General features: G+C 51.8%; 1 protein-coding gene across 2 annotated transcripts; it reads left to right on the forward strand.

Moving 5' to 3' along the window:
- The first annotated feature begins 2,213 nt into the window (after positions 1–2,213).
- LOC116948404 (serum response factor-like) lies at positions 2,214–9,416 on the forward strand. Of its 2 annotated transcripts, XM_032965036.2 has the most exons (8): positions 2,217–3,136; positions 4,275–4,544; positions 4,969–5,227; positions 5,873–6,007; positions 6,691–6,861; positions 7,281–7,430; positions 8,290–8,363; positions 8,828–9,416. In XM_032965036.2, the coding sequence occupies exons 1-8, from the start codon at positions 2,924–2,926 to the stop codon at positions 8,897–8,899; spliced, it is 1,344 nt and encodes a 447-aa protein (XP_032820927.1). In that variant the 5' UTR covers positions 2,217–2,923; the 3' UTR covers positions 8,900–9,416. The 2 variants fall into 2 exon arrangements, with proteins under 2 accessions (XP_032820928.1, XP_032820927.1); XM_032965037.2 differs by lacking the exon at positions 5,873–6,007 and having other exon boundaries at positions 2,214–3,136.
- The last annotated feature ends 334 nt before the right edge of the window (positions 9,417–9,750 follow it).

Raw genomic sequence — 9,750 nt, forward strand, 5'->3', positions numbered from 1 at the left:
GACACTCCCAGTGTATGATGTGTGAGTGAGTCAGCAGCAGCGTGAGTGTATGATGTGTGAGTGAGTCAGTGCATGATGTGTGAGTGAGTCAGTGTATGATGTGTGAGTGAGTCAGTGTATGATGTGTGAGTGAGTCAGTGCATGATGTGTGAGTGTATGATGTGCGAGTCAGCGCACGATGAGTGAGTCAGTGTATGATGTGTGAGTGAGTCAGCAGCAGCGTGAGTGAGTGTATGATGTGCGAGTCACTGTATGATGGTTGAGTCCGTATTAGGTTGAGTGAGTGTATGATGTGTGAGTCAGCGTACGATGTGTTAGTCAGCGCATGATGAGTGAGTCAGTGTATGATGTGCGAGTGAGCCAGCACACGATGAGTGAACCTGTGTATGATGAGTGAATGGGTCAGTGGTTGTGCGAGTGTATGATGTGTGAGTGAGTAAGCGCATGATGAGCGAGTCAGTGCATGATGTGTGAGTGAGTCAGTGCATGGTGTGAGTGAGTCAGTGTATGATGTGTGAGAAAGTCAGTGTCGGCTCCCTCTGCTCGCGCGTCGCCCCCCCCCCCTCCGGCTCCGTCGCCCCCCCCCCCCAGCTCCGTCGCCCCCCCCCGGCTCCGTCGCCCCCCCCCGGCTCCGTCGCCCCCCCCCGGCTCCGTCGCCCCCCCCCCGGCTCCGTCGCCCCCCCCCCCCGGCTCTGTCGGCCCGCCCCGCCCCCGTCGGCCCCCCCCCCGGCCCCCTCGGCTCCATCGGCTCCTTCTGTCGGCTCCCTCGGCCCCCTCACGAACGGCCCCCGCCAGCCGCTGCTCGGAGCGCGGCCCGGGAACGCCCCGGGAGCGCACGTGCGCCTCAGGCGGCCATCTTGGATTCGTCTTCTTGGTCTTAACCAGGGGGGTTCAACCTCTACACTCAGTATAACCCCTTAACCAGGGGGGTTCAACCCCTCCACTCAGTATAACCCCTTAACCAGAACCCCTTAACCAGGGGGGTTCAACCCCTACACTCAGTATAACCCCTTAACCAGGGGGGTTCAACCCCTACACTCAGAATAACCCCTTAACCAGGGGGTTCAACCCCTACACTCAGTATAACCCCTTAACCAGGGGGGTTCAACCCCTACACTCAGTATAACCCCTTAACCAGGGGGGTTCAACCCCTCCACTCAGTATAACCCCTTAACCAGGGGGGTTCAACCCCTCCACTCAGTATAACCGCTTCACCAGGGGGGTTCCGTATCGCCTCGATCGGGGGTTGGGTCCCCCACCTGTGCTTCTCCCAACGGGGGTTTGTGGATCCCCCTTAGCAGGGGGGGGGGGGTCCAGATCTCTCAACCCAATACGGTTTACCCGTCTTCTTGTGCAGGGAAATTGAGTAAAACAATATGTTGTCTATTTGTCTGTGTTTCTCCCTTGCGATGGGACTTCGTCGGATGAACGTTGAGATTTATCAGGGGCACGGGGTGACCAATAAGGTCTGATTTGGTCCGTAAACACATTCCTGCGGAGGGAGCTGGTAGGAACGTTGGGTTGCTCGGTCAATGGGCAGGTTCAACGGCGGCACCACGTGGTGTATTCCGCACAATATGCCCGACTGTGAGGGTGGGCACAAGCCGGCGTGAGTAGGTTAAACGTTGAGTTTTATAAGGGCACCACGGGGTGACCAGCCCCTCCCCACCCAGCCCCTACCCTCCCACCCCCCACCCAGCCCCACCCTCCCCACCCAGCCCCTCCCTCCCCTCCCCACCCAGCCCCTCCCCACCCAGCCCCTCTCCACCCAGCCCCACCCCTCCCATTTTTGGATGCACGACGGACGGACGGACACAATAATCCCCTGTGGGCTGGTGGTGTAACCAGGAGGTTCCGACCAGTATAAGTTAGGGCACTGACAAAGGGTTGTCAGGTAAGGGGGTCCCCTTCTCCCCTTCTTGTGTTTCTCTTAACCGGGGTCCCCTCGAGAGTTTGCCGGGGTTCAGGCCACAAGGGGGGGACAGGCCACAAGGGGGGGTCCCCCCCCCCCCCACACTGGACGGGGTTCCCCCCAGCAACCAGCACTCACAGGGCTATACCAAAAAAAAAACTCAGGACCCCGTGGTCCCCATGGTAACCGCGCGCAAGAGTGGGCGTGGCCCGCGCGCGCTCTCCCTACATGGACCCTGATTTTCCTTAAAAGGAAACCCCGTGCCTTTATATGGAGGAAGGGCGGATTGCGCTGACCGATCCCTCCGCGTAAGCCACCCTCCGTCTCTCTCGCGCGCAATTCTCCGTCGATGTCGCCCCCCTCCGCCGCTGTCTTCCCCACCCCCCGCCAAGCCGGAGCCGAGCCGCGATGCCGGGCCGCGTGAACGCGGGACGGCGGGCGGCTTCCGAGCGCCGAGCGAGTGACTCCGCGCGCGAACTATTTTCAGCGGCTCATGAATACAGCGTGGGGGGGTGGGGGGTGGGGTGAGGCGCCCTGCCCTTTCTGAGACGCGAGGAAAGAGCTCCGAACTCCAGCCAGGAACTGGGACCACGCAACCAGGAACCCCGAGACACAGGGACCCCGCTCAGCAAGGGACCCCGATCAATCGGGGACCCCCCCCCACCCCCCCGAGAAGCAGGGACTGCAAGGACCTTGCTCAACCCGGAACCCCGCTCAACCGGGTACCCAGCTCAACCAGGGACCCTGAGACGCAGGGCACCTCGGCTCAACCGGGGACCGCCGATACCCTGGGACCCCGTTCAACCAGAGAGGTCCGAGACTCTGTGAAGCCAGGGACTTTGCTCAGCAGGGTACCCCACGACTCGGAAGACGCAGGGACACCCGAGCTTCAGAGACCCGAAAACACTCGGCGACCTCGCCGAACCAGTCGAGAGAGCCCGAGGCCCATCGAAGGTGATCAAGAGGGGGTTATCCCCGAGACATCGGGGACCCGCGGGGGAGGAGAGGGCGATGCAGGGCGGCGCGGACCAGGAGATGTCTGCAGACAGCGACGCGGAGAGCGAGGGCAGCGGGGTCGTGGCGGGGTCGAGCCAGGCCGGCGAGGTCGCCCTGAAGCCGGGCAAGAAGACCCGCGGACGGGTCAAGATCAAGATGGCATTCATAGACAACAAGCTGAGGCGCTACACCACTTTCAGCAAGCGTAAGACGGGCATCATGAAGAAGGTACGGGATCCTCTCAGCTCACCAGAGCTCCCACCACCACCCCCCCACTATCGTGCAGCGCCATACAGTACACATAGAAAACATCCACACAAGGTATAGGATAACAGCGACCAGAATACAGTGCACAAGGCATAGGACACAACGCACAGTACACAACAGTAAACAAGCCGTATGACACAACCTATAGTACACAATTCAATACACAAGGCTTATGAAACTGCGTACAGTACAACAGTATGCAAGCCATAAGACGCAACGTACAGTACATATACCAGAGTACACAAGCCGCAGGACACTACACCAATGACTATAAGCAATGCACAGGACACAACGCACCTAACGCTCTTCACAAGACTCAGGACACTACACCAATAACTGTAAGTAGTGCACAGGACACAACGCAGGACACTACATCAATGACTGTAAGTAGTGCACAGGACATAACGCACCTACCGCTCTTCACAAGACAGGACACACAATGACTGTAAGTAGTGCACAGGACACAACGCACCTAACATTCTTCACAAGACATAGGACACTACATCAATGACTGTAAGCAATGCACAGGACACAACGCACCTACCGCTCTTCACAAGACGCAGGACACTACACCAATGACTGTAAGTAGTGCACAGGACACAACGCACCTAACGCTCTTCACAAGACAGGACACTACACCAATGACTGTAAATAGTGCACAGGACACAACGCACCTACCGCTCTTCACAAGACACGGGACACGGCACACACAGTACCCAATACAGTACCCAATACAGTACGCGAGACAGTACACACAGATCGACGCCGCACACAACAGCGGAGAAAACGCACAGCACAGCACAAGACAGAAATCAGAAGACCACGAACACCAGTGTATGACGCAAAAACAACACGCCACTCGGGCGCACGTCTTTTTTTGCCAACAGATCATGCCGATACAGTGATCAATGTCAATGTTACACATTTGTCGGTGTGTTCCCCACAGATGCACCTACTGACGGAAGGAATGTTCTTAGCTCGTGGCCCTAGTGGCATTACAGAGTGAAATAATAATCAAGGTTGTCATTAAATAGTTTTATGCCGTGCGGCGTTTCTTGTGTATCTTCGCCCCCCCCCACCCACGTCCTGCCCCCCTAAGGCATACGAGCTGTCAACTCTGACAGGCACGCAGGTGCTGCTGTTGGTGGCAAGTGAGACGGGACACGTGTACACGTTTGCCACGCGTAAGCTGCAGCCCATGATAACCAGTGAGAGTGGCAAGGCGCTCATCCAGACCTGTCTCAACTCGCCCGACTCGCCACCACGGACTGACTCCGGTACCCAACAGCGCATGAGTGCCACGGGCTTTGAGGAGACCGAACTGATCTACCAGGTGGCAGACGGGGAAACTTCCTCGGCTGACGTCAAGGTAAACCCACCGACCGTCACTCGCAGAATACAACATTACAGCGTGCGAACATTTTTTTCTCGTTGTGTTCTGTGTTAGAAATAGAGAGTGATCTCAGAAAATGGGGAGAGAAATGCCGGGTGCTCCGTTATCATTTTTGTACGCGCGCGCGCTTCTTTAAAATCACAGTTGAACAAATTATTTGGTGATGCTGTTACGTTGCCGGTGCCTCACTGCCACCGTAGCAGCAGCATCACCAACAAAAATGTAACGGACAATGTTTCGGGCGATAATCTTAAAGGGCAAAGAAAAAATCCCATTGCCCGAAATGTTACCTATTTTATTTTAAAGGCATAGTTATTGGCAAAGTGTTGACGTTTCTTATTTTATTTATATCATAGCTGGGACGCTTTGTCCATTTCACGATGATGCTTGCGCGTTCCAGCACGAAACCACGGCCAAGGCCTCCCTGGTAACCATCTCGAACATCCCGGGAGCGGTGACCAGCGGACAGTCGGCAGGGGGGGCCGCCACCAGCGTGCAGTTTGGAAGCAGCACTGCCTTCCCCATCACCAGCTACATGGCGCCTGTGCTCGGCACCCATACCAGCAGTAGTGCCAGCAGCAGCGGCACCAGCAAAGGAGGCAATCAAGGAGTTTGCCAGAGCTCCAGTGTGCTACCCAATGCCATCACGCTCATGCCCGGTCAGCATTTGCCTCGAGTCGGTCTGTCCACCTGCATCGTTATGCCGTTTAGTGCCTCACCACCAATAGCAGCTCCTGGGCTTTGGAGAGGGATGAAGGCCCTCGTCTATATCCCAATGTGCCGTGATGTATAGGAGTAGATTAAGATGGGCTAAAGGTTTACCTGATAAAGTGCAAGCGATGCAGCTGTTCTAACCTCCGCAGTACAACTATGCCACCCCATTTTGGCTTCAAGATGCCATGCTAGAACTTAAAGGGGCTGTAACCTCACTTGTGCATGCACATTTCTGTTCATGTCACGATTGCCACTTGTTGTAGAGATTCGCGACTCGAGCCCAGCAGCCGCCCCTGGTTAATACTGCACGTGTACTCGGCAAAAAATGTGCTCCCACTGTTTCACAGTAGTCGTTAAAGAGGCTTTGATGGTATTCCAAAAAGAATAGGCCACGTGTGTCAGCTTCACGGTCCAAATTTCTTAAATTATTTGGCACATTACCTAACCATAGAGCAACATCACCCTACCATCTGTGAAACTACTGCAGGCTATAATCGAATGTGAAACAAAGCGCCTTTCGTGATAGACTTGCACTATTAGCATGGCGCAGATACAAAATGTACTAATCATTGGATTTGATATGTCTCTAGGTACTATCTTGCCTCCAGGAACACCAATCGGATCCCTCCCACAGCAGCTGACCCTTCCTGGTCCTCCATCATGTGGCGGACAGCACACTGTATTCCGATTTCCAGGCTCCTCTGCAGCACAAATTCTTTCCATAGGTTTGCTTTGCCTTCACACTATTCCCTCTCCCTCGTGGATGACCATAGACTGCGTGCTTCAGTGCAAGAGCTTTACAATGATACATTTTGAGTTGTTTATCTTTTCACTTGACCGTGTTAATACATGGGTGTCAATTGGAGGAAAAATGGACCACACATTGAAGATTTTAAAAAAAAAATCCCTACAATTGTCACCAGGGTTGTGTAAACTGGACTTGCACATTAATAAAAAAACAGTTACCTTCTGGAGCTCGGGCTCCAGGCAACTCCACCACATCCCTTCCCCTCTCTGCTGTCAGATCTCTCCTCAAAAGTTTCCTCTTCAATGCCATGTCTTTGGGCCCCATAAAATGCTTCCATTCATCCCTTGCTCGGTCCCTCCTGTTCTCTCATGCCCTACCGTGCTGTGAGACGTGTATTGCATTGTGGGCGTATCTCATGTACAACCCTAATGAAACACCATTATTTTGTAAGCTAATCATGCAAAGTATAGAAAGTCTCCAAAGAACCACGAAGGTGCCGAGTGCCAAAGTGAAGTATACCCCGAGATACCACGTAGGTGCAGTGTGTTGCACTGTAATGCGGTGACATGCTTGTGCCTCGAGATGCCATGTGTTAGGGTGAACTGTCTTGATGTGCCGGGTGAGGACGTGCTTTTAAAGTGATTGGTTTTACTCCTCCAGAGACAAATGGAGTTGCCCAGCAGATGCCGCTGCAGGCCATTCAGATCCAGCCGGGTCATGTGACCCTTCAGCCAACCAATGGACATGTCAATCTCCAACCAACCAGTCAGACAGCAGCAGCGGTGGCAGCATCGAGCAGCACCTTCACTGTTGTGGAGTCTCCGCCCACAGGTGTGTAGCAGGGAGCATGGGGAGATCTCAGCCGCTCTTATTGTCATGGCTGAAAAGGACTTTGCTACATTTCGTCTACAGTCGTGTGTTGGCATCGCAATAGAAAGAGGTGTGCCACCGTAAAGAACTTGCACAATATTGTACAACTTCGAATTGCAGTGTCAACAATATTGCCCAAACTAAATGCGATGCAGCATTGGCAGTGATGCGCAAGGACAAATAAAACACATTTTGTCAATGGAAGGACCATTATCCAAAACGTCGCCTATCCTAAGTATATACTTTCCTTTAGAGCAAGATGTATTAAGAATACAGTAAATGATTCTCGGTTTGTTAAGATTTTCTTGAAAACGGAATCTAAAATGTGATTCAAAGAAGAGCGTCGCTCATTTACCCCCCCGCGGTCGTCACTGTTTTAGTGTCCATGGCAGCCCTGGTCCCCACAACTTGTGCCACGACGGTCGGAGGCCACGTGATGTATCCCCACGGCGTGATGTACGCCACATCTTCCGAAGGGCTCACCCTTCTCAACGCGTTCAACGCGCACTCCGCTGGCACGCACGAGCAAGGTACCCCATCCCCCATCCTTGAACACGGTTCTTCCCGGCAGGCCAGGCAACGTACATGCACGGCTGTGTCGCTGACAACACACCCAAAGGGAGCAATTGATAATATTCATAATCCACTTCGTAGCCAAGTGCACATTGTCACGTGCATTATATCTGCATTTTGATTAGTTGAAACGCCGTGGCAAATCTGGACGTTTGACATGACATAACTGATGGAATATTGTCAGTTTGAGTTTCTGCAGGTGAAGGATTCTGATTAGAACTGGTCGGGACCCACCTTATACTCCCCAATGGCAATGTTAAAAGCTCCTAGTTTTCCTAATATATATTTAAACAGAAATACAATGTTCACTTCAATGGTGCTCATTCCAATTACAGTGTGGGGTCCAAGAAGCCAGGTTGACTTGGTGTGCCCACGTCTCGTTTTTAAACGAATGCATCCACTGTTGCTTTCGTCCTAATGCAAGAGCATTTAATCGTTTTACAACAGAAAAGTGATACATACGGGTTTCATTTTACATATCGGTTTTCCAAAGTTTTAGGGTTGTTTGTGCTGCGTTTAATTTGCATTGAAATGTATCTAACCTCAACATACATATAGTCACTAACCTTCTTGGATCTTGAAAGCTGTTGAATGAGCGTCATTTTGTAACGATCATGCCAACATAATCGGACCAGTGAAAACAATTTGTGTACACAGGCCCTCGCATAGTCATCCACGGTGCTTAAATCGTCAACTGTGCAAGACTCCTCTGTTGTATGTTCAATTATCAGGTGGTGTGTGCTGTATTGGGCTTGTGTTGCGGTGTGCTAGAGCACGCTAAGGTGTTGCGTGTCGATGCTGCTGTCTGTGGGACAGGCATTCCTCAAGTGGTCCTCACCAGCTCTGGGACAGCACTGCAGATTCCAGTAAACTCTTTGCAACTCCAACAGGTAAAATTGCATTGTACCGATGAGGGAACACTGCCACTTTCTATTCACCTTGAGAATTACATGTTTTTTTGATTCGTAGACTGCTTTTTACCAATGACATTGCCATTGTCGTATACGTGTGCTTGTATGAAAGCGTTTTTTGTGCGTGTGCACGCATTATTGGGGAGTGGCATTGTAGCGATCATTGCACTGCGCTACAAACCCCGTGACCGGTGTTCGATGCCGTCCACAGCAAACACCAGTGACGATTATCTAATCTGGTCCTGGGCCTCTCCTAGGTCGACTCAGCTTCAAATCAGTATCTGGTGCAGTGTAAATATTGCCACTGGGGAGGTAAAGGCGACCAGGTGTGGTGCTGGCTACCCACCTCCTCGTATGCCTTCGTAGTTGCTACTAATAGTGCTTGCCCCAACAGTCTGTTAAGGCTAAATCGTGGGACCTTTGTCTTTATGCACTTTGTCCAGCTGTCAACTCTCAGCCAATCACAAACATCTTCATCACCAAGCCCAGCCGAAGGGAAGTCCAGTGGAGAATGACTGAAACATGGAGACGTTGGACGACTCCAGCCAGACCTACGTGCCATACCCGAGGTTTCCGTCGCCTGTGAGCACATGACTCGCCACTTGAATGGCGAGTAGCAACTGTCTGGAAAGGCTGCAGGCAGTGGTGGCCCAACACATTTTTCAGGTGCTGCTGTCGGAATGACTTTCAAGAAATGAACATTGGCGTTTACCTGTTCTCCCACTTTGGTAGATGCTTAGCGATGACCGTTTGTGTTTTTGTGCACTCTTTTCACTGTACCCTTTACAACAAAAAAATGCTTTTGTATGACCTGACATTTAAAACATTCATAGGATATTTTTGTTTTAATATATGTATATATGCACACAATGTAGATATTGTACAAGTAAGATTACATTGCATGCTACAAACATGGATACGATTATGCTACAAACATGGCACATGACTGCATGCAATGCTTTCGTTGTGCAAACCTCATTGACTACCTGGAATAATGTGTGTACATTTTTTTATAATAAAGATCATCTGCAAGTCGTGGTGAACAATGGAAATGCTAGGATCTTCATACACACGTCTACTCCAATGAGCACAGTTGGCCACGAAAGGTGCAAAAGAACATACCTACTCCAGCTAAGATTGCATGAAAGATGCCGCTCACTAGTAATGAACAGCAATTTAAATATTTAGGTGCAGGACATTTAGCAATATCGATAGCGTTTTCGGTAGCCAAGTGTATTTCAGATATTCTACTGTTGAAAGTGTTGAGGGCATCGAGGAAGGAAACATTGGTTGTAATTATGACAGCTAAAGACCCACTGCCTTTTGTGGACATCAGTTGTGGGGTTTTTTGGCAGCAATGCCAAGA

The sequence above is a fragment of the Petromyzon marinus genome, chromosome 33 (genome assembly GCF_048934315.1).
Source record: "Petromyzon marinus isolate PM22_M1 ecotype Great Lakes invasive population chromosome 33, UKy_Petmar_22M1.pri1.0, whole genome shotgun sequence".
Classification (NCBI taxonomy): domain Eukaryota; kingdom Metazoa; phylum Chordata; class Hyperoartia; order Petromyzontiformes; family Petromyzontidae; genus Petromyzon; species Petromyzon marinus.

What these genes read in the sequence shown, in the direction of transcription:
- LOC116948404 (XM_032965036.2), top strand. Translation starts at nt 2,924, where the DNA reads ATGCAGGGCGGCGCGGACCAGGAGATGTCTGCAGACAGCGACGCGGAG. An exon ending in AGCACAAATTCTTTCCATAG is followed by an intron (nt 6,008 to 6,690) that starts GTTTGCTTTGCC and finishes TTACTCCTCCAG; the next exon opens with AGACAAATGGAGTTGCCCAG. An exon ending in CGCTGGCACGCACGAGCAAG is followed by an intron (nt 7,431 to 8,289) that starts GTACCCCATCCC and finishes TCTGTGGGACAG; the next exon opens with GCATTCCTCAAGTGGTCCTC.